This window comes from Dendrobium catenatum, unplaced genomic scaffold, assembly GCF_001605985.2.
Source record: "Dendrobium catenatum unplaced genomic scaffold, ASM160598v2 fragScaff_scaffold_1483, whole genome shotgun sequence".
Lineage (NCBI taxonomy): Eukaryota > Viridiplantae > Streptophyta > Magnoliopsida > Asparagales > Orchidaceae > Dendrobium > Dendrobium catenatum.
The window spans coordinates 2,025,083-2,049,374 of record NW_021319945.1 but is presented as its reverse complement, the minus strand read 5'-3'; the positions used below and the strand labels follow the sequence as shown (position 1 = coordinate 2,049,374).

The 24,292-nt window shown below is 35.9% G+C and overlaps 1 protein-coding gene across 2 annotated transcripts in view; it reads right to left on the bottom strand.

Moving 5' to 3' along the window:
• Nucleotides 1-4,240: 4,240 nt before the first annotated feature.
• Nucleotides 4,241-24,292, bottom strand: part of LOC110115411 (protein transport protein SEC23) — a 30,376-nt gene continuing 10,324 nt past the window's right edge. For both annotated transcript variants that reach the window (XM_020848627.2, XM_020848626.2), the window contains exons 11-14: nt 17,818-17,979; nt 17,433-17,696; nt 7,159-7,263; nt 4,241-4,704 (exon numbers count right to left, since the gene is read on the bottom strand). In XM_020848627.2, coding sequence (XP_020704286.1) covers nt 4,561-4,704; nt 7,159-7,263; nt 17,433-17,696; nt 17,818-17,979 — 675 coding nt within the window. In that variant the 3' untranslated portion in view covers nt 4,241-4,560. The remainder of the gene's footprint in view (nt 4,705-7,158; nt 7,264-17,432; nt 17,697-17,817; nt 17,980-24,292) is intronic.

Genomic DNA, 24,292 nt, shown 5'->3' with positions numbered 1-24,292 from the left:
TTTTGGGAAATTTTGGGGCAAAGCCCGTATATTGATCAAAAGGTGGTTACATGTGTAGAAAAATTAGCAAGAAAACTAAAATAAAAAAAAACAAACAGCAAGGCCCAAGGAAAAGACATCAAAATTGCTACAAAAGGCTCAGCAAAAGCCGAACTGAGGAGAAGGCTGAAAAACTATCAGCGCCAAAAAGCTAACGAACCATCTCCCGGTTGCCACCAGAAGCCACAGAAATGATCCAAGGGTGCAGGGAAAAATTTGCCAGGCCAAAATTGGACCAAAAAGGCCAAGGGAGGCCATCCAGGGAGAACCAAGTAACCACAGTTCGGCACATCATAGCCCGGTAGCAGGAGTCTGATCCACTTGGAACCCAGTTTGGCGGATGTAGCATGAGGGGAAGGAGGCAGCAAAATTCTCCCAGATTTTCCATCTGCGGGATTTGAGAACAATAGCTGATGCTGCCAGATTCAATACAACCATAGGAGATGCCTTCTTCTGCATAAATCTTCTGCTATTTCTTTCACGCCAAATGAAATAAACCAGGCAACAAATCATTAAAAAACTGAAATTCCTTTCATTTGAGTTAAACCTCTGAATTTCATCCAAAAACTCAAAAATCTGTAAGATAGTAGGCCTCAGCAGGAAATTTCCAGCATCAGGAATCAGAGTAATCAGCACTTCAAAAGAAAAATCACATTGAAAAAATAGTGGGAGGACGCAATAATTTTTCCATGCTAATAGATCAACTCTTGGTCTTCAAAAATCCTGAAAATCGATGACGATAGTTAAGAGCAAAATGAAAGAAAAAGTGAAATTACTCGAAGGATTTGTATGAACTTGTATTTGCCCATACCTACGAAAACTTCTATTTGAGTAAAATGTTTCCAAGGGAGATGGATGTTGGATGAACATGAGTTTTTTTTTTCAACTAATGTCTCAAAAAATGATTTTTAAATCTTAAAATACTTGAATAAATATTTTTTAATTAATTTAATAATCACCTAAATTTTAATTTAATGAATATTTATAATCTAAACTATGTTTTTCGACGAGATGAAGTATAATTGAAGGTTATTTTGATTGCAAAATATTCTTCAAGTCAAAATGAGCTCCTATATGAGATGATGAAAATGGAAAATCAAAGACCTATAATTTTTTTACACTTCAATAAATTCTCTTTCACTATCATGCATGCAAAAATTTAGCACGCAACAAACTATATTGATCATTTCTTTCATTACTTCTGTAGTAGGTAATTGAAAATTTTCTGATTTCTTAGTACGTATTAATCTATTATTCACCAACTATTGTTCATGACTATTATTTTTAAACATTATAGTTATTGACTATCTCAAATCTATAAATTCTATAAATTGAGGGTAAGGGCTACAATAATTGAATGAACAAAAGAGAGCTAGAGAGAGTCAATTATAACTTTTTTTTTATACATATTATAGTGAAATTATCCCCTCCCCATGAACATAGACATCTTCACCGAGCAATGTAAATTGCCGTATTCTTTGTATTGATTTTGCTATGATTTGAATTTTACTTTCACTGTTCGCACAACATCTTTAAATTAAAAATGATTTTTTTTATTCTTTTTGCAAAAAAATGTATTTGATTCAAGATAAAATATGATTCGAAAATATATTTTTAATGTAAATGATTTTTTATCTGTCTTATATCCCACACAGTTGGATAAAGGCTAGTTGTTGTTGTCATTTTATATTCCCTACAATATTTTTTGTTTTTAGGGTTAACATGCTGGCGAATAACCTGTACTATGAAATGATATTAACTCACTACAGGAAAATCATGTATTACCGCCGGATTTTTTGGCAGATTTGGAAGTTTTCTGATGGATTTCTAGCGAAATTTTTTTAATAATCTATAAAATTATTAATCAATTAAATTACGAATATATGATTTTTTCATAAATTATTAAGGAACTCCATCGAAAAAACTAACTGAAGATCTATCGGAATTTTATATCGTTATCCGCCGGAAATTGTTCCGTCAGAAATACGCCGGAAATTCCATCAATAATGAGCATTTTTCTTGTAGTGCCTTAACATACACCACTAACGATTAACTATCATAATCGAACGCATACAAGCATAAATATTGCAAAATTCTCCACACTCCACCTAGAAATTAACTCTTCAATGCGTGTATGCGCTAATGCATGATGTAATGGATGATTGTAGTGCTTATAATTCATGATCAGTCTTCTCACGTTTGAACAAACTTAATGATACTCGACGTTGACAATGATGAACCAACTGTTCAAAACGCACTAATAAGTTCATATTGCTTGGAAAGATCGTGCCTTTGAGAAGATCATATTGTTCCCTCGTATTGTTTGGCTATGCTATTTGATGAGTAAAATCATTAATTGTGTGTTGCTTTTTCAATCTTACTTTGAGGCACAATCCATTGTCTTGTATGCCAATTCTTTCAGCACGATGTGAGCTTTTGGAATACACTACAACAACTATAGCCATACAAGTGTGTGTACAAATGGAGCAATTGTTGAGGTCTAAACAATTCATGAGCTAAAGTATCATGGCAACAAATAATGTCGGTAGAAATTACCTGCCTGGTAGGAATCCACCGACACTAACGCGTACTTGTCAAGGAGTTATAAAAAATAATGCTATGATTTTACATCTCAACTTAAAAAAATTAGTATTTGCTCTAAATAGGGGTGTCAAAACCGGGTTTCGGGCCGGGTTCGGTGGAACCCGAAACTAACCCTAGTTTAAAAAGGTCGACCCTAATCCGACCCGGTTATGTAAATGGGCTGGGAATTTGGACCCGACCCGTCATTTTAGGCGGGTTGACTCGACCCAACACGATTGCCTTGGACGGCGACGGCAACACGACAGCCCGCGGGACATCTAAAAGATGATTTTACATCTCAACTTAAAAAAAAATATTATTTGCTCTAAGTAGGGGTGTCAAAACCGGGGTTTAGGACGGGTTCGGATGGAACCCGGACTTGACCCTGGTTCAAACAGGTCGACCCTAATCCGACCCGGTTATATAAACGGGCCAGAAATCCGGACCTGACATGTCGCTTAGGCGGGTTGACACGACCTACCTGACTGACTCGGACGGTGACGGCGGAATGGCGGCTGGCAGGACGTCTATAATACAACTTAAGCACACACAACAGAAATATGTTGGCTAGACTTCACTAATACAACAACTTTGCAAACTACATCATCTGTTATGTGTTGCTACAGAACCACCACTAACTGGATAGTAACATATTAGATTAACTGTATAAGCCAAAGTATTATATTTTAATGCCCAAAGAACACTTTGTTTAAGGTTCTCTTGGATAATGGGTTCTGGAATTTGTATAGAATAATTTCTTCTACCACATAGGTCAATGTGAAATCCTCTACCTCTCAATTTATTTTTGGTAATTTTGTTTATTTTCACTTTTCAGATTAACATTTGAATGAAGTCTGCCAATACCTAACATATGATAGAAAAAACAAATTTTTTGAATCATTTAGTCACTATATTTAAGTAAACATTTCATTTTAAGAGTGGAAAATAACTGACTATGTTTATGTGTACTGATTATTTGTTTTCCATTTTTTAAACAGATTAAACCATGTAAGTTTTTCCTATAGTTTATTTGTTTGCCATTTTTTAACGGATCAAAATCTTGCCAGAAATAAATTTTCAATGGATTCCTCTAAATTTTCGACCAAATTTTCTCCTGGGAAAGGACTATTTTCCTATAATGAAGGGGAAATATTAAATAAATATCTATAATACGCCAGATAATCAAGCAACTAGAAATGCTTAACAGGCAAAACAGTGACTATATACCAACCAAATTACCCTTTTCTTAGCACTCTTTTCCATAAAAAGGGGTCATACAATGTCCTTCAAAAGTTTACCCAATTTAATCATCCATCTAATAAGGAAACACTTGAAGATTTCAAATAAATCCTATCACAAGAGAAAAAAATAACGAGAAAACTCCACGATTCCAATGAAAAACCAGTGAAAACAGAAATTTTATTGCGAGAAAAAAAAGATACAAAAGCTATAATAAGTCTATAATAAACTACCCATATCTTTCTTATTTTGCTCATTAATCCTGACAATAATTCTAAATTCAGGAAATCTGAACCATCAGCTGACTCAGATCTCAAGCTCAATTAACTGAATCTAATCAGGAACAATTCTATGTCATCATATTATTATACAAAAGCTATTTATCAAATTAAAGTAGTACTGAAACAAGAACAAAAAAATATGTTTACATACATCAATATACGTATAGAATTTAAATACATGATATAATGTCAACCTGCAACCATTGCATTAGACAAGCAGAACAACAGGATCCAGCAAGAAAGTGTATAAAGCAAATGCAATCGCTCAGCATATACAAAGCTTTCCTAGTAATGATAAAGAAAATAAAAAAAAAAAAGATATTTCCCAGTGATTCAATAGTGTAAAAGAGATTTAATAATGTACATAATTCCTTGGGAAGGAAGCCATCGCATATTGGCTCAATCTATGCAAAAAAACTTACTGAACAGCAAGCCGTTGAAGATGGTTGAGGAAGACTTCAAAGCTAACATCGTCTGTAAATAGGACATCACCACCTGGTCTGAGGTGAGCATCGGAATTATACGTGACTGAAGGGTTCAGTTTAGCCAACAAGAAGCGAGCCTGCTCAAGTTAACAAAAACCAGATATCATTCTAAGCTGCAAGATTTTTTTGACATATTTAGCATATACTGGGTGATTTTGAACAGTGAAATATACGAAAATAACTAAACTTTTAAGAGTTCTTCAATATATCATCCAGCCATCCTCATTTTTTCCAATGCTAGATGAAATGATTAAAAAATTATGAAAGTGAAGGAAACGGAGTCAGATTGTAGATCATAATTTATGTTGTGATCATATGTTTAAAAACCACAAAGCAGGGGAGGCAAAGTGAAACAAACATATATATATATATATATCATTGACTTTTCTCTAGGAGAAGAATGGCTCTTCTCCTTGTAATTAGATTTCGATGTTAGGCCCACAAATGTAAGATTACAAACATCGAATCTCCTTAAAATCATTAAAAAAAGTGGCTTGCTTGATTTAGAATCATTATAAACTAGATTTTAAAAAAAATTATTAAACATTTCTTTAATTTCAAAAATTATTAATAACTCTAGTTTTAATTTAGAATCATTATAAACTAGAATTATTAATAATTTTTTTATTAAAGAAATGTTTAATAATTAAAAAAAAATACTATTACTTGAAAATTATATTTAATAAATAATTTAAACCCCAAAATTTGATGTTAGAACCAGAAGTGCCTATTTTTAAGGAGTTTAGGACTAAATTGGTCCCTCAAAAGAGTTGGGGGTTGTTTTGATACCTTGCAAAGAGTTGAGGGACCATTTTGATCCTTTTCTCTTATATTTTAATTTGAGTAACCTATAAAATATAAAAATTAAACAATACATCACATAATTGCAGCCCTACATATAATGAAATTATGAACTTTTTTGTCAGACAAAAATTAATAGTAGAATAATAGAATAAAATGAATTTTGGTCACTACCTAGTTTTAATAGCAGAGATGAAGATTGACGGGTCTTGGATTTTGATTTTCAGATGATAAAGATTCAATATTTTGAAAGAAAAATTGATATAAAATTATATATATTATAAAAGGCACAATCTATACCAAATAAGTGTGTATTTGGGGCAATTTTAGCTAATATAAAATTAGTTATGACACTATTATACAAAACAATGATTCTTGAAATAGTTGGTTAATATGTTGAAATTTATTAAGATAGAAATATAGCAAACTTGAGAGGATAAATTAACAAATAATTATATCAAAAGAACAGTTGAAGCGACATTCATTGAAGATAGGTAATTTAAAATAGCCTTAGGTGATCTAGAGATGTACGATGAAGAGTAAAAAAATGCATCTCTTAAACAAGTGGATAAAGTTAGCATTAGAAAATTAGGAAGGAAAATAGGTAAAACTAAGATAGCATGAATAAATATTAGTTAAAAAAAAAAAAGTACAAAAAGGGGTCTAACATCTCAAACAGCATATGCCCGAAATGATGGAAAATGAGGATTCATAAATTCAACCGCAGATAATTGGGGTAAGGCTAATGATGATGATTTATTTGAACAAATCAATATTGTGTTGTATCCAGCTAATGAAAAAGCAAACGAAGAAGTTAATAACGTCTAAAAACAAGGCATTTTATCTCTCCATAAAAGATAAATCAGCATCCAACATTTTGAGATTGGATCAAAAAAATGACTATGAAGTATGAACTAACAAGACAGCCTCTGTTTTCAAGGACGTAGAAACACAGTAGTCATTAGTAAGAAATCAACCTAAAAGCACCACAATTGAGTTCATGAAAAACCATGCGGATTCAGCATTACGACATTGGGATAAAAAGGTCTTGATTATGTAGGATACATAATATGTAAGAATATGCTTAATTAGTTTTGGGCATGCATGTTTTCTGAGTTGGGAGGAAAAAATGTATATGCAAGCCTATAAATTTGTATAATTAAAAGCAGAGCCACTATTCATTCTTCTGGACAAAGAAAACATATTTATCATTACAAGCTTGAACATAAGCACTGACATTACAAACGTGCCAAGATGAAAATTTTAAGAAATAAAAATCATAGCGTTCCTATAACAAAGTTTATCTTAATTTAAACTATCAAATCAAGCTTGAAATTTAGAAATTTAGAAATATGAGATGATTATCTAAGGGTATCAAAAATCAAAATACTAATTTTGAAAATTTAAATCAAACACACTGTGTGCAATATCCAGCAGGGAGAGCTGAAGTATCCAAGTACCGAAACATAAACAGTTATAACATGCAATGCTAGTAGACGCAAACGTGCTAACCACAGACCAAAAAGACCAAGTGAAAAGTAACAATTCCGACTATAATAATTGCATTTTAAGAAGGCTTTATAGATGCCAATTGCAGCAACCTTCATCAGCCAATGAAATGATCAATTTTGACTGTTAAATGTCGATTTGGCAGCTTGTATCCATTTGTAACTGAGGATAAGAATTCAAAAGAGAAAAATGAAAAAAAAAAATGACAGAAAGAAAATAACCTGTGAACCATATTGATCACAAATGACCAAGCGAGGAACGGGGAATCGTTCCTTAATTATCCCTTCAGCGTCATCACGAGGTGCTTCCAATAACTGAGCAAAGGTCTACAAGATATATACCATTAACCTTGCAGTAAGAATATATGGATGATCCATTCATGAATATACAAAAAATGAAATTTACCAATAAATCATGCCTGACGCAAGATTAAAGATGATAGAGACTAAAGTTGAAATCAAAAATTTGAAACCAATCATAGAAATGAAGTGTAGACACGTCAGATTACAGATAATAAGCAGCGAGAAAACAAAGGGATTCATATGCAATCTACTTGAGCTGGATAACCACATTCAAAAAGAGTATCCCGAAGGTTGATTAAAAGGAAAAATTAAACACAAAAGATAAAACAATGAGATAATTTATGCTCTTAGTAAATGTTTATTAATTTCCCTAATTATACTCTTGTTGCGTCCTGGAGTATTCGCAGCGGTAGAGAAATATATAGTTTAATGTCTTAGAGTTGTACAAAGATCCAGCACACAAACAGATAAAAAAGATAGCGTGGTGTTCATAAGAGACCGGTTTTTAAGTGGAAACCCCTGAAAAGGGGGAAAAACCATGGGGCCTGGCCCAGTTTGAATGAATCCACAAGTATTTGCACTCGATTACAAATGAGGCCCTTCCTTGGGAGAAACCTTGGCTTGATGTCATAAAATGTACATCATATAGAACGCATTATATGATGGGAGTTACAATAATCAACATAAACATGTTTGTTTGGTCGGTAGGACCATAATCGATAGGATGGAGGTCGAAAAGATCGTAGTGGCAGGAGACTGAGGTCAGAAAGACCGTTGTGTGACGATGGAGGTCAAAAGGACCATAGTAGGCGACGGAGGTCGGAAGGACCATAGTCGACAGGAGACAGAGTTCCGAAAGACCCTAGTTGGCAGTAGACCGGGGTCAGAAAGACCGTTTTCTGGTGATGAAAGTCGGAATGACCGTAGTAAGTGACGAGGGTCAGAAGGATCGTAATCGGTAGGAGACCGGGGTTCGAAAGATCTTAGTAGTAAGGCGGTACTCCGGTAGAACTCCGGGCGCCAGGTGGTGGTCGGGCAGAAGTCCAGGCCTCAGGTGGTGGTAAGGTAGAACTCCGGACCTCATGTGGTCCGGCAGAAGTCCGAGCCTCAGGTGGTGGTCCGACGAAAGTTCAGGCCTCAGGTGGTGGTCCGACAGAAGTCTGGGCCTCAAGTGGTGGTCCGGCAGAAGTCTGGGCCTCAGATGATGGTCCGGCAGAAGTCTGGGCCTCAGGTGGTGGTCCGGCAGAACTTCGGGCATCAGGTGATGGTCCGGTGGAGCTCAGGGCCTCCAGTTGTGGTCCGGCAAAACTCAGGGCCTCAAGTGGTGGTCCGGCAGAACTCCAGGCCTGAAGTGGTGGTCCGGTACTCTGGGCCTCAAGTGGTGGTCCGACGGAACTCAGGGCCTCAAGTGGTGGTCCAGCGGAACTCAAGGCCTCAAGTGGTGGTCTGTTGGAGCTCAGAGCCTCTAGTGGTGGTCCGGTGAAACTCAGGGCCTTAAGTGGTGGTCTAGCAGAACTCAGGGCCTCATGTGGTGGTCCGGCAAAACTCCAAGGGTGGTCGAGGAGGAGCAAGGAGGCAAGAGTGATCTCCGATCTCTGCCATGCTCTATTACTTTGAGCCTCCTTTTCAAGAGGGAGGGGTCTATTTATAGATTTCCTAGAGTGGCATGGCTCATAAATAGGTGGGAGATCAAGGGTAAATGTGGAGTGGTTGGATAGACGGCCGATGTTGAATCCCTTGATCGTGGACCGTTCGCTAGACATTTGAATGTCTTAATGATGTCGAAATTCAGTGATATTGGGCTCGTTGGATTCGTCTCGTCGAGCCGCTCGATTCAACTATAAGCATGTCATGTTTGGAAACAGTTTGATAATCTAAATTGAGGTTCAAACCCTCCAACAATGCTTCAGACCCTTGATTTGGACCAATTTGGGCTCGGATTGAGTCGAATTTGGTGTCGTTGGGTTCGTATTTCAGAGATGTTCAGTTCAACTATAAGTTTGGCGAAATCAGAGTTTAGATGATCCCAATTTTAATTTTGGAAGTTTCCAACTTGATTTTCCTCGAGATTCGTGCCCGATCAAGATAATTTTTTGATGATGTATCAACTCTGAACTAGTAAGTTGACTAGTTTCCATAAGTTGATTCTAGTCAATTCCATATCTTGGATTGAAATTATACAAAGTTGTAAATAAGCTATATATTTTTAACAAAGTTCAATGATAGAAGTGTTGACTAAAAAAGGTGAAAAAGACTTTACGTGCAATGCATGCACCTCTCCATCACACGTCACCCGTACCAGCGAATGAAACCCCTCCATTTCTTCCCAACCTCTCTCTCTCTCTCTCTAACTCTCTCCAGCAATCTCTCTCACCATGACAATAATCTACATCGAGCCCTATCCTGCTGACTCCGGCATGCCATACCCATGCCTTTGCCACTATCATCGTCATTGACGCCATCACTTGCATACCAGCGAACCCAACATCGATATCACCATTGCCCTAGCCACTGTTGCTCATAGCTCTTCTCCTCTTCTTCCTCTCTTCCACTTTCACTCTCTCACTCTTTCTTCTCTTTCTATGTCTCTCTTCCTTCCCCTCTTTCTCTCTCTTCGCTCTTTATTTCCATCTTTCTCTCTCCTCACTCTTTCTTCCCCTCTTTCTCTTTCTCTTGATCTCTCTCCTCTCCCTTTCTCTTTCTCCTGGTTTTTGGCTCTCTCTCTCTCTCCCTATTCATCTGCCTTCCACAGTCTTTCTCTCTCTCTCTCCCCTTGCTCTCTCTAAAAAGAGAGACAAAATCCAAAAAATAATAATAATTCATTGTGTTCACCTCGCCCTAGCAGCTTTCAACACCTCACGTGAAGGTATAAATCTAGAAACTTTAAAACCCTCAAAATCTCCAACACAACGCATTTAGCATAATGAGCAAAACCCATGTGAGTTTTTCTTAGCATGGGAGAGGAAATTCGTAAGCGATGTTCACAACGCAATGGGTAAGCCCCTGCGCTTTTTCTTTCCAATATAGAGAAATCAAATCTAAGTACTTGTTTGCATTTTTCTAACATCGTAAGAAAATATTGCAGACTTAAGAATAGATACACGAAGATTGATGCACGCCTTTCTTGGCACTGTGTGATATAAGATCATCCAGCCATGGAGTATCATGACACCAACCATGCATATTTTTCTAAGCATGGTGGGATGTCATAGCAATCCCAAATAAATCCCCTATGCAAAGGACACATCTGTAGGTTGCTAAATTTACACTTACAATGGACCCAAATAGAACAAAACAAAAAGAACTTCTGAACAAAAATTAGAAATTAAAATGTGTTAAGCTAAGAACCATAAAAATAATAAAATGAGAATGAAATAAAAAAATAAAAATAACATTGAAATTATTAGGACTTACAAAGAATATTTAATAAACATAAAAGCTTGCTTGCAAGTACAAAACTTCCTCACCACTACTAAAAACACACCTAGATAGTAAACCATTTAAGATCTTATTCATAGATAGAAAGAGCTGCCTCATATGGGGCCCACCAAATAAAATGCAAGTCACATAGGTGAGGGATTCCAACTCATGACATTTCAAATAAGATCCACAACACAGGCACATGCGGAATGCAAGTAATAATAACCAAAAATGTAAAGTCACGAACAAGCTCTAATGACAATGCATTCACAGGAATAACTGTTGCGTCAAACCTCTATACATCTCAGATAGTTGCATTCATGTGAATGATTTGCAAACAAAATGAAACGCTCAAAAATGTTACACGTCACAGGTGTATGAGTGGCTTGAGAAATGCACTGTGAATAGTTAGTGCACCTCGTGAACAAATTTTTTTTAAATGAGACAAAGTAATGCACTATTGCACGTCATGGGTTGCACAACCATTTTGATGAAGTGTGCAAGTCACATCAAATTACCAGAAATAATTTTGTACATGCGTTCACTAAATGTACAATGCAAACATTTTGATGAAAGTGCAAATGTATTATGTAAGCACATTGAAGACATTCAAGTATGCACGTGCATCAAGTACACTAAGAAATGTAATAGTGCACTAGAGAATGCACCATTAAATGTGCAAGTACACCTTACAAATGCATAAAAAATAACTATTGAAATCAATAAACCTTCATGTGCTCTAACAAATGCATTAAATTTCTAAATCCTATGTCTGAGAATATTTTGCAGGTTAAAATAAAATGAATTCAGTTTGCTTCACCACAATATGCATGCAAATATTTGGAAATTGTTAGGCCGGTCAACATGGGACCGTCTTAGGCAGACAGAGGCGGAAGAGTTTCGCCTTTCCTATATGCACCGACCGAACCGCATGAGCCAATAAAGCAGTTTAGGAATGATTTTTGAGGGAGTTAGGAGGGAAATTTGAATGTAGGGATTGTTTAGAGATTTCCTTTTGGATTGTATACATTAAATAATTTGTTTTCCTAGAGTTAGGGCATCTTGAATTTGGCTGAAATTTGATCTCTTAGGTTTTTTCGGCTCTAGCGGCGTCTAGAGATTTGGGAAAGATAGATCCTCCTCTTGAATAGATGATCAATTGTATCTTGTTATTTTCCTTCCGTTAGTTTGATTATTCCAATAAAAACTATTGTTTTCCCGACTTTTCATTTGCATTGGTTGATTTTTCTCGTTGCTTTTGTCAAGATCGTTAGGTTTCACTTGAGATCTTCAAGTGTTTCCTAACAAATTGGTATCAAAGCAAATTTTCTAGGCTGAAATAGAAGTCTTCCTCGCTAAATTTTGCTGAGTTCCGTATCCGATCGTGTTGCTTTTGTTGATTGGATGCCAGAATTTGCATCAAACTTGCGGTTCTTACTATTGGAGCCTAAATCCAAGTTCCCAGGGGAGGAAGAAAGGTAGAGGTGTTGGAATGGGATATCAAACAATTGAAAACTCAAATTTCATCTCCACACTCAACTTTCAGATGTCAAAAGAAAAATTTCAACCATCCATGAGAATATGGATGAGAATTTTTCCAGCCTGGAGGAGATGTTGAAGAAATTGTTTGAGGGCCAATCCAAAACGGCATCGTAAGAGGCGAGGGAAGCCTCCGGCAACCGAGGAAGCGAGGAAAACTCTAATCCAATAAGGCAAAGGGAATATCAGGAAGTAGAAACTTAAAAAGTAAAAGAGAGAATGCCTCTCCTAGAGCTTGTTCCTATGGAGGAGTTGGGTAGAAGATATGGTGAGAAGCATGAGGAGGTGGAGCATGAACAAAGGGGTGCTAAATTTGAGAGGAGGGGCGGAATTTGAAAAAAAAGGGGTAATTATGACCGAAGGAGGGATGGAATTGAAAGGAGAGGGATTTATTATGATCCAAGGGTACTAAATTTGAAAGGAGACTGAGAATTTGATGAAAGGTTTGAGTATGAGCGTAGAAGGGATGATTGGGACACTTGGGGGAACCACCACTTGGGGAATAGGAAATTATGGAAGGAACATGGAGAACAAAGGTGATCCAAGAGTGAGGAAACTAATGATGCCAATCTTTGAGGGGGAGGATGCACATGAACTAATCTATAAGGTAGAAAGATATTTTATCGTTAATGGGTTGACAGAGAAGGAGAGACTGATGGCAAAGGGCCTATGTTTGAAAGGGAAGGCTTCGTCTTGGTACTAGTGGAGAGACATGCGACGACCCATACGGAGCTGAAGAGAGTTCAAATATTGTTTAGTAGAATGTTTCCAAACTGACAGAGGAAGAGACTTCTACAAGTAGTTCTTCGCCTTAACACAAGAGGGTTCAATGACGGAGTACCAGGAAAGATTTGAGTACCTTGTTAGCCGATTGAACCACCTTCCTGAGACAGTGCTAGAGAGAAATTTCATGAAGGGACTGACACCAATGATCCGTGCAGTGGTTAGAGAAATGAGGCCTCGTGACTTGGGAGATGCTATGGAGCTAGCTCAATTGGTGGAGGATTAAAGGCACCTGGAGAGAGATGGAAGGTAGCAGCTCAGGAGGTCCGAACATGAGAACCAACACCTTTTTGGCATCCAAGGAGCCGACACTGGGTACTCTTCAGGAGACTTCGCAAGAGAAGACTGTGGTAGTAAGACCTGGGGACAACTTCAAGAAGCTCACATAAACGGAATTATAAGAGAAAAGGGCAAAGGAGCTCTAATTCAAATGTGATGAGAGGAATACGCTATGGCACATGTGTAAGGACCGAACTCTTCAAGTTCTTATCGTTTGTGATGAAGAGGGAATGGAGTAGGGTGTTGTCTTTCCACCTTGCGGACAATGAGGGTCTTTGGGAGGGGAGTATTGTTAGATCGGTCCAGCCGGTCCACATTGGACCGGCTCAGGCAGAAGAGTTCCGCCTCTCTTGTACACGCAGATCGAATCGCAGGAGCCAATGGAGCCGTTTAGGAAGGATTTTTTTTAGAGTTAGGAGGGAAATTTGAATGTAAGGTTTGTTTAAAGATTTCCTTTTTTATTGTATGCATTAAATAGTTTGTTTTTCTAGGGTTAGGGCATCTTGAATTTGACTGAAATTTGAGATCTATCAGGTTTTTTGGGCTCTAGCAGCATCTAGAGATTTGGGAGAGATAGATCCTCCCCTCGAATAGAGGATCAATTGTATCTTGTTACTTTCATTCTATTAGTTTGATTATTCTAATAAAAACTACTATTTTCTAGTTTTTCCTTTGGATTGGTTGATCATTCGCGCTGTTTTTGTCAAGATCGTTAATTTTCACTTAAGATCTTCAAGTGTTTCCTAACAGAAATCTAATAGTTATGTTAGAAAATTCAAACTCTCCTTTGAAATTTAAATGCCAAAGGGGTCACTTTGCTAATAAGAAGAGTCATAAGTCTCGCATTTGAAGTCCAATCCTCCAACTTGCAAGAACTAGAGTTGATGAAACTTGAAACTAATGAGAAATGTTCGAACAATAAGTTTTAAATGATGCACCATAAATCATATCTTCATGAATGAACATATAACTACAAAATCTAAAATGATATTTTATTTTACATTCTCATTAGTCTTCCATACATTGTAAAAAGAAAAATTATTACAAAATACAAACTCCCTAGTTCATCGCCCATATGATAACTAGCAAAATACTTGAGAACAATCCACTGTAACAAACAGATAGAGTTAAGAAGGTTCAAATACAAAATAAATATTCAAATATCTTAATAATGGCCACATTTACAAAAAATATAAATCGAAGGAAAACCTAATCTCAAAATTCCCTCAAATTTCAAAGTTAATCATTTGGGACTTAAACTATAATGAAATTCAAAATTTCAATATTTGTTCAAATCTAAAACATTTCGAAGTGAAATATCCATTTGTAAACTAAAAGCAAAATGAATCGACCATTGCTGAACAAATAAATTTGATAATTACCTCAATTCACAAATAGTCATATTTTGTCAAGTCTATTGTTACTGCTCATTCTTCTCACTTGTAAGGATGTGAAATGTGCCATCTACTCAGAGGTTTTACCACTAAATGGCATTACAAATAAATAGTAATGATGGAGACATGCTAACCAAGTGATTTTATTGCAAAATGACATTATTAAATAATGGTTATGGTCAAAACCCGCAAGTTCTCCAATTGCTACAAAACCTTGAGTAATGAATCACATGGTGCACTTAATAAACAACAATGCCCTCTATTAGCTAAGATTGACTTGAATATATTCCTTTACACGAACATCCACCCCAAGTTTACAAAGTTATCTTTAACGAAGCAACTGCCAACAAGTTTGTCTCAATTAGATTGGATTGAATACATCCTCAAACTAAGTGGACCAAAGATCATAACAACCTTGAATGATGTAACCATGAGATTTTGTTCAGCCTCTTCATCATCCCCCCCAAACCCCCACCATCCACTTTAAAAGCACATGCCTAATTGTTGCTACTATACACTAATCATTTAATATCTATCCAACAACTTGCCTTAATTGAAAATTTTCTCTCATCGCCAAGAGGGATAATTAATCATAGGGTCTTGCGCCTAAAGAAAACCTAGCATCATATCATAAATTTCTTGCAAGATAAGAGTGAAATCTCTGGATATCTTATACGCATTCTAAAAAATTGACCTGAAACTACAAATTTTCTATGCCTACAAGAAGACAATAAAGGTTATCCATAAGGCACAAGCAATGGTGCAAAGAATCATAGCGACCTAAGAAAGAGTAATAATTTTTCAGCTAATTGATTTACGTAAACCTAATTAATGAGTGATGGAGACTACCTAGGCAGTAGTGCACTAAACAATAAGAGGATCTATCTAAACTGGAAACAACAGTTATGTCGACTTTGTTGATTCAAAAGGATCTCAAATCCATCATGGAGTGTCAGAACGCAAAGCAATATTTATGTAAGCTATCTTCTACTTATATATTTGCATCTATTTATATTGTCTATAATCTAACTGTAAACACATGGAACAATACATTTATTTTGATTAGTGTATAGATTGCGGCGTGATACTAACATTTCTCAAAATCAATTTAGATTCATGCCAAGAAGGTCGACTATGGAAGATATACATTTATTGAGAGGTTTGATGGAGAAGTATAAAGAGAAAACTTAGGATCTACATATGATATTTATTGATTTAGAGAAATCATATGATAAAGTTCCAAGAGAAGTGCTATGGAGAGTTTTAGAAAAGAAAGAGATTTATAATGCTTATATTTAAGTCATTAAGGATATGTATGCAGAAGTTGTTACTTGTGTTAAGACACAAGTAACAACTGACCAATTATTTTCCTATTTCAGTTGGATTACATCAAGGATCAACCTTAAGCCCATATCTTTTTGCTTTAGTCATGGATGTTCTCACTAGACATTTGCAAGAGGTTTTACCCTGGTGTATGCTTTTTGCTAATGATATTCTTCTTGTTGATAAGATTAGTGTTGGAGTTGAAGATAAACTTGAATTAAGGAGGTCAACCTTAGAGTCTATAGGCTTTCATTTGAGTAGATCAAAAACTAAATCTATGGAGTGTAATTTTAGTAATAATAGTTCTAGTGGGGGAAATGTAACTTTGGGTGATCAAGTCATTAATAAGAGTACATATTTTAGATATCTTGGATCTATTGTTCAGAGTGATGGTGAAATAGATGGGGATATTATTAGTAGAATTCAAGTTGGACGGTTGAAGTGGAGGAATGCATCGGGCTTGTTGTGTGATAGAAAAGTCCCCCTCAAACTCAAGAGAAAATTCTATAAGATGGTGGTTAGAACTGCAATGCTTTATGGTGCATAATGTTGGCCATTAAAAGAGAAGCATAATATTAAGTTAAGTGTTGCAGAGATGAAGATGCTCAAGTGGATGAGTAGGTTTAATCTTTGAGACAGGATACGAAATGAGCTTATATGTGAAAAGGTTGGAGTAGCTCCAATTGAAGATAAGATTAGAGAGAGTCGCCTTAGATGGTTTGGTCACATAAAACGGCGGCCTTCCGATGACCAGGTTAGGAAAGTAGATGTATTAGATTTGACTTATGTTAAGAAAGGTAGAGGTAGACCTAAAAAGACTTGGTTAGAAAATATTAAAAACTACCTTTCTTTATTAGATTTAAATGAGAATTTAACTTTTATCAAGGCACAATAGAGAAAAAGGATTCATATAGCCAGCCCCATAAGATGCTAAAGATTTGATGTTGTTATTGTTGTAGTAGTTGTTGTAGTGTTTAGATATATTAATATATTCCTATTTGTATAGATACATTTATTTACAATAAGCAGTAATACTGTAACAGGTTGGGCTCCCATGTGCTGCCAGCAGGCTAAGCTGGGCTATCCAAATTTGGAGGGTTGGACAATTTTCTTTTAATAGTCAGGCCTAAATTGAACCACAAGCAGTCCCTTCTAACCTATCAATAAGACAGAAAATAAGCTCCAGTATACTTTCTTAGGATAGCTGTCAAAATTTTATGCAGGCATGTAATATTTGTATCTGTTTATGCACGTCCATGTCTATTAAATGTCTTTCCTTTGCATTTCAGTTAATATATACATTTCTGGACCCTTGTGTAAAAAAGAGGGAAAAAAGACTACTAAACTTAGTAAAGTTGACTGTATGTCCAAGAAACTACAGCACCTGATTTACCAATTCTGTAAATATTATTAAAAAATTAAATTTAAATTAAATATCGTGATAACAAATATCACCTCATGTCCTGCCTGATTGTGGTAACCAGCAATTCGCCATTGTGCAATACTAGTTCCATGAAAAACTACAACAGTGAAATATGCATCCAAAAGTAAAATCCTGTCAGCAGCAATGGCAGCTACATCCAACAGAACTGGTTCAGGAGCAGAATGAAAGGAGTAGGATATCAATGAGGGTTGAATCATTACAACAGAGTTGGATACACTCTCTCTATTCAGTATCATTCTATAATAAGCAGTTTCATCTGGACTGTTATTGAAAACCTGCAAGAATATTTAGGAACTTTCAGAAAAAATGCTGACTAGAGTATAATTTCAATTGTGGAATTTCCTTAAAACTGTAACTAGACTAAAATCAGTAACTCTGCAAGAATAAATAGCATACCTGGACAAACTGAGACCTTCTCAAATTAAACATAAATTGAGGGAATATTGAGAAGCGTGGCGATAAGCTGAAAGAAGATGGGCTATCTTTTTGATATTCTCCAAATTTGGAACACAGGCCAATCAAGGACCTATCTAGCCATCTAATAGGATCAAAATCAGCCTGCAATAACAAGTTTCATCTTTGATTCCATTCCCGAAGAGGATAATTAAGAAAATAAATGATATATATATATATATATATATATATATATAGCCAGCAGATACCATACCTCTAGAACAGACCACTCAATTAGGTTATTATAATCACTTGGTATCATTCATATTCTGGTCTTTTCGCAAAACAAGAAGTAAAGAAAGGGGTTTTCACATTGATTGTTTGCAGGAATAACACAAAATTTCCAGTAAAGCACAACCATGTATGTTTCTTTCCGCTCAAATATAACAATAGATCCATGAATGTTTGAATATCCTTTTCAAGCAAAAGTTTGAATATTTCTTAAAGAGAATGATGGTTTGGTTTTTTATGGATCTGGATGGCGGTATGTGTTGTGTTAATGATGTTATGTGGAAGTAGGTAAAGATATGCTTTCTAGGCTTGGCCGAAAGCCACAAGTGGACGGGAGAGCGATTTTTAATAGTAACAAAAAGAGCAAAACTATGATTACTTGAAATCTTCACCAAAGAACCTCAAGGATCCACAAAAATGGACTGAATATTTCAACAAAGATCTTCAATTGAAATAGAAAGCTACTAAGCCAACGTCACAAACCACTTGAAACAAGCACAAAATAGTATTACTTAATGATCATGGTTCCATAGCACCAGTATTTATAAAGCATTATATACCATAACCTAAACTATTAGAGAACGTGGTCAGCCTATGCATAAAAGAAATTTTTTCAGTACTACAAAATACAATATTTACTTTTCTCCAGAAGAGTGGACAGTCATGACCTATTTGGAAAGAAGGTGCTCAAAATAAAGAATATAATGCATCAGAATACATGTTTGGCCACGCGCATTTGGAAGGTCATAGGGAATTGAAAATTAAGCACATGGTCATGGATTAAAGGGAGGGATGGCTTTGGTTGATTAGAATTTGAACAGAGATTGTCTTGATTAATCTTGATCGTCACATACTTGTCGAGTGAGGGAAGCGGTCGATCATGCAATTAAGGGATGAAACTCAACCTCCATTGTGTCCACATGCTTAAATTTTATGCAATTGATCATCATCCAAATTTCATATTGGATTCCTACATTGAAACTTCTATGCCGCATCTTCAAGAACTGTGCATCACAGAGTTAAAATCATTATAGTCTTCACAAGAATTGGTGTTAGCTTACCTGAATCAACAATGAACAAAGAAATTGCTGATGGAGTAGGCCTTATCTACATTGAATGAACCTAGACTCCTACATGGGGGTAGCTTAAACATATTTGCTACTGTTTAGCATTATTAATGGAGCGGAAAAAGCATAAAGACCCAGATAAACATGTATAGATTTTGGAGATTCACATGATTTTTTTTTTTTTTAGTAGGAAATTATAAGTGTTGGGGGGAGGGGCAAACGTAATGGAGGTGGAGAACTATTTTAGGGAAGCGAAGTCATGCTATTAATTTTTTAGTGGGTATAAGAGTAGGTCGTGGGTATAAGAGTAGCTCCATCACATAATGATAGCATAGGTTAGCCACCAAGCCTTCCACATAAGAAAAAACTTTCTGCACAAGAGGAAATCTTCTCTAAATTTTTATCATAAAATAAAGAACCTTTTGCAATTCATTCCATATATTTATATCAGCCAAACAACATGATTTAATTTAAATTCCACGAAGAGAGTGGATGTGGATAGTTTGGTGGAGTTGAGGGAAAGGTTGTCATCTTCACTTCAGGGAGGGAAAGATATGGACAAGCTTTGCACTTGAAGGGAGAGTTGCTTCAACCACACAAACCATATCCAACTACTAATTTAAATTTTAATAAAAAATTTCTTAATAAAGATAGCAATCTTTTAAAAGGAAAACTTGTCCGTGCATTTATAATTCATCTTTAACAGTTTTTTATTCTAGAATTTCTTGATGGTGGTGATGTAAATTATTGATTGAGATGAACATATAATTAATCACTGAAGATAGACATTAGCGGCCATGGTATTATGCGAATAATTTCATAAAACATCACTTTTCAAACACCTAAATAAAAAAAAAATTGCATTGTCATGTCTTGTTCTTTATGTCATTGAAAGATGTTAGCATGGATTTCATGGAACTATCACGCCCTTTTGAGGAAACACATTTCTATTTTTATCATAGTGCAATGATCTTCTAAAACAGTGCATTTTATTTAATGTAATAAAGTTATTGATGCATCAATAGAACCAAATTATATTTTAATGAAATTGTTAAATTTTATGATTTACCCAAAGCCATTGTGTTTGTAAATTTTTATTAGTTTCTACAAAACTCCACACACACAAAAAAAAAGATGAAAACTTAATTAAAATTTCCAATTACTTATCACCCACATACTAGTGTACAAACTAAAGCAACTTATAGAAGTTTCTGGCCTATTACCAAGTCGAATAAGTGATCATACATCTAGTTAGGATTTGATATAGCTTGTAATAAGTCCATTTGGGATTGTAGTAGAATTGCGTGCGGTTAGTTTGCCAATAGATATAGTTTGTCAATAGATATATAAGATGAGATCCATTTGAAATAGTAATAGAATTTCAACCAAGAAAACCAATGGATCATATTGAACTTCCTATTGAATCTAAACCTAATAAATTTGTACAACAATGCATCACTAATACAACAATACTTACAAGAAATTGGTTGCTAACATTGCAACTATAAGTTACCTCATAAGTCAACAGTAGATGCATGAAATTCAAACAAATTGTTAAGATTATGAAAAAAGAATCCTTTGAAATTTGGGAACATGGGCACCTTTCAAAATAAAGGAAATTCAAAGAAGGTTATATGTTATAACATCACCTCTTTAGACTACTTATGGATCTATACTTTCAAGGAGGAAAAAACAAAAATTATCAGAAGATAAGATCAAAAACCAAGGCATTATGGATAACACAAAAAAATCTTTTTATCAAATTTGATTATATTCTTTCTTCTTCTCTATTTTTTATCAACGTATTGTGTATTTTTTATAATTTGTAATATGCTCCTCAACCTTTTTCTCTTTAACTTTCTTAAAGGGACAGGCTTATACTCTATTTTTTCATAAGAAAAGAGAGAATATAATGATTCGCCTAAACCCTAAAAGATTTCCTAAGAGAATCTTAAGAAATTAAATAGTAGAAAAAATGATATATTATAAAGCAATACAATGATATTGGATACATGTTTAAGAAATTGATAGCCCAAGAAAATTCAGGTATTAGTCTAATTTGTATTGTATTTAATTTAGCTTTATATCAAGAAACATAAACAAATAGTTTGAACTTTTCTCCCTTTCCCAACTCCCCCTGTAAGATTCACATCCAATACTTTTCAAACAATCACATAAATCAGGTGTTAGAAATTATATTAAATGATGACATTGTATTCGCTATTGAACATGGACACCATATACAACTTATGCACCGACACAACAAATCCACATACATTACTAATAGTGATGGGGACATCAAATCGTGGAGAGTCTATCAGAGACGTGGCCGTCGATTTACGGCCACGATTTAGTCATTGTATTTCTGAGTTGTTTTATGTATTTTCTTATTTATGATGTCATATTGTATTTGCTTTATTAGTTTGTTTTATTAGTTTCTCGTTGTACCCTTTTATTAAGGGAGGTTGTATGTAAGCCCTATAGGCATTGTCGTCCTTTTATTTGTGTGAGTCTTTGTACGAGGCTATTTATAGCCCTAATGTTCTTCTTTTGAAGTTAATGAATGATTAAGAAAATTTTCCCATTGCTTGAGTTCTCGTGAGAATATTGAGAGTGTTTGAGAGAAGGATCCCTAGGAGAGGGAGTACCATGCATCACCCACCAACCTTGACGAGTCGGGTTCGTGGCTTTATTTTCTATCTATTTTTCTTTTCCCCTCCACCACCGCCGGCCCCATCTTCCCCTCCTCCTCTCTCGGCCCAAGCTCCACCCATTCCCTCAAACCGCCGGCCGCCATATACCCCCACCCTCACCATCTTCCCTATCTTCACATCATCCCACTACAAAACCCCACCCAACCTAAGGTCTAGCCGTCGGATCCCTTACCCAAGCCCCATCTAGCCACCAGCCCTAGCACCTCCCCTCTCAATTTCTATTTCCTATTCTAGATTAATATTTAGGATTGATTTTGAATTCAAATTCACCTAATTTGAATTTCAAATCTTTCCTAAAATCCTTGAATCTATTTAAGGAAAGTTTCCAAATTAGACCCTATTTGAATTTCAAATTAAAGGGGATCCAATTAAATCTTTCCTAATCCCTAAATCTAAAATTAGAAACTCAAATCTCTTCCCCACAATTCCCTCCCCATCCCATTATTAAAGCCGCCGTCCTCTCTCTCACTCTCTCTAATCCCCTCTCCCTACATTAACACCTCTTTCCCCTCTAGGAATTAAATTCAAACTTGATTCCTAATTCCCTCCCAATTAGAAATCTGAAATTTATTTCAAGTTTTTAATTAGTTCTTTCCCTCGTAACCTACTTCTCCTCTCCCAAACCCTTCCTCCCTTGGCCGGCCACACCATCTTCATCTCCACCTCAAGTTCAAGAGACATTGCTTGCGTTCTAACGAAGTTTCATAGGGTGCTAGTGATCTTCGGAGACGACTGTCATCTAGCATTCATGAATAGCCGATCCAGATCTTGACTACAGCCTCGCCTACAATGAGCAAGGATTTGTTTGCATCATGCACTCGACCTTTTTCAACGTCAACCCACGCATCTACCACACCGTAGAAGAGTACGTAGAGCACATCTTGGACACCTTGGTTGAGGCTATTGAAGAGCAACTTGGTACCGTACAGTGGAGGATTACATCCGAGCCTTGACGAAGGTCTTCCAATCTTCCTCCTGTATTTAGTCTAACCCTCTTTTTTGTGATTTGATTTTAATCATGAAGATTGTGTTCGTCTAACTCTGCCAAGCGTAGTAAACATAGGGATTGAGTGCACTTCATTTGTTTCTAATCTTATTGTTAGATTAGAGATTTTCATTAAAAGCTATTATATTTGCATGTTGTTGATTTCCTATGTTATTTTGAAGATTCAAAGCTCTTATTGTGCAACTTCCTAAACGGAAGTGACCGCTCTTACGTTTTATTTTGTCGTTTTATTTGCTAATAGTTCTAATCATTATTATTATAATAAATAAGTCGTGCAAGTTCTTATCAAGTTATTTTGTGCATTATAGTCCTACATCAATAAATTCCTAGAAAATATTAAACATGCGTGACAATATTGATAAGGTAATATAATAATTCTAATAACTCTCACTTTCGAATTCAAGTCCCCTCTATAAACCCTAGGATGGATCATGATCCATCACTGATGCATGCAAAAGGGGGGAGGGGGGAGGGGGGGTGTCAAAACAAAATGAATATTTTGCTTTTCCTTAGGCTGCTGGTGCTCTCGGTTTGGGCCTTGTTTGCTTTGATTTGGAGCTAATTTTTGGAATCTACTTGGTTCTAGCTCATAAATGCTTAAGTTGTGACTTTAGCTCATTAATTCAAAAAGGTTTCTCTACTAATTTTAGCTCATTATGTGTGGTAAAGTTTGGCTTTTCCCCTTCCCCATGCTACCTTCTCGGTTTCCTCCTTGCCCCCTCAGTTTCTCTTGGGCTTTTGCTGTTCCCGTGCATTGGCCCTTTGTTTCCTGAGCATTGGCCCTTTGTTTCCTGTGATGGCTGGTTTTCCTGTGGCTGCCTGCTTGGTTCCCACGGCCTTCTTTTCTCTGTTTCTTGTACCGATTTGGGGCTGCTGTTTGGCTGTTAGCCTTTCATTTCCCTAAATCTAATAGGTTTAATTAATGCTTTTAGGGGATGTTTAGTTGCCTTCTTTTGCCTATAAAATGGAGATGTTTTGGCATGGAATAAGTAAGTGATATAATGTGATTTTTGGGACAAAAACCTGAGAGGTTTTTCTTCTTTCTTGGAAAAGCTTGCGAGCTTGTTCCATTCCTCCTTTCTCCTAGGAAAGCTTGCGAGCATGTCCTCCTATCTTCATCTTGGCTTCTAATCCCCTTCTTCTCTACGCAAGAATCCACTCCACTTGTATCTTTCTTCTCTCAATAGATGAATGCAACTTTAGGAGTTTATGTTTTGAAAGTTTGTTTGAGTCATTTGTAAGCGTCAAAGGTTTGTAAGTCTTTATATTAAAGTAAAGTTATTTTTAGTTCAAGTGTCGCATTTTGTGTTCTTTGGTGTAGTTTCTATTATCCTAGGAAGAGTAGTCTTTTGTTAGCAAAAATTTGGGGCCCTTGCAAAAATAAACCGCCGATAAAAAGC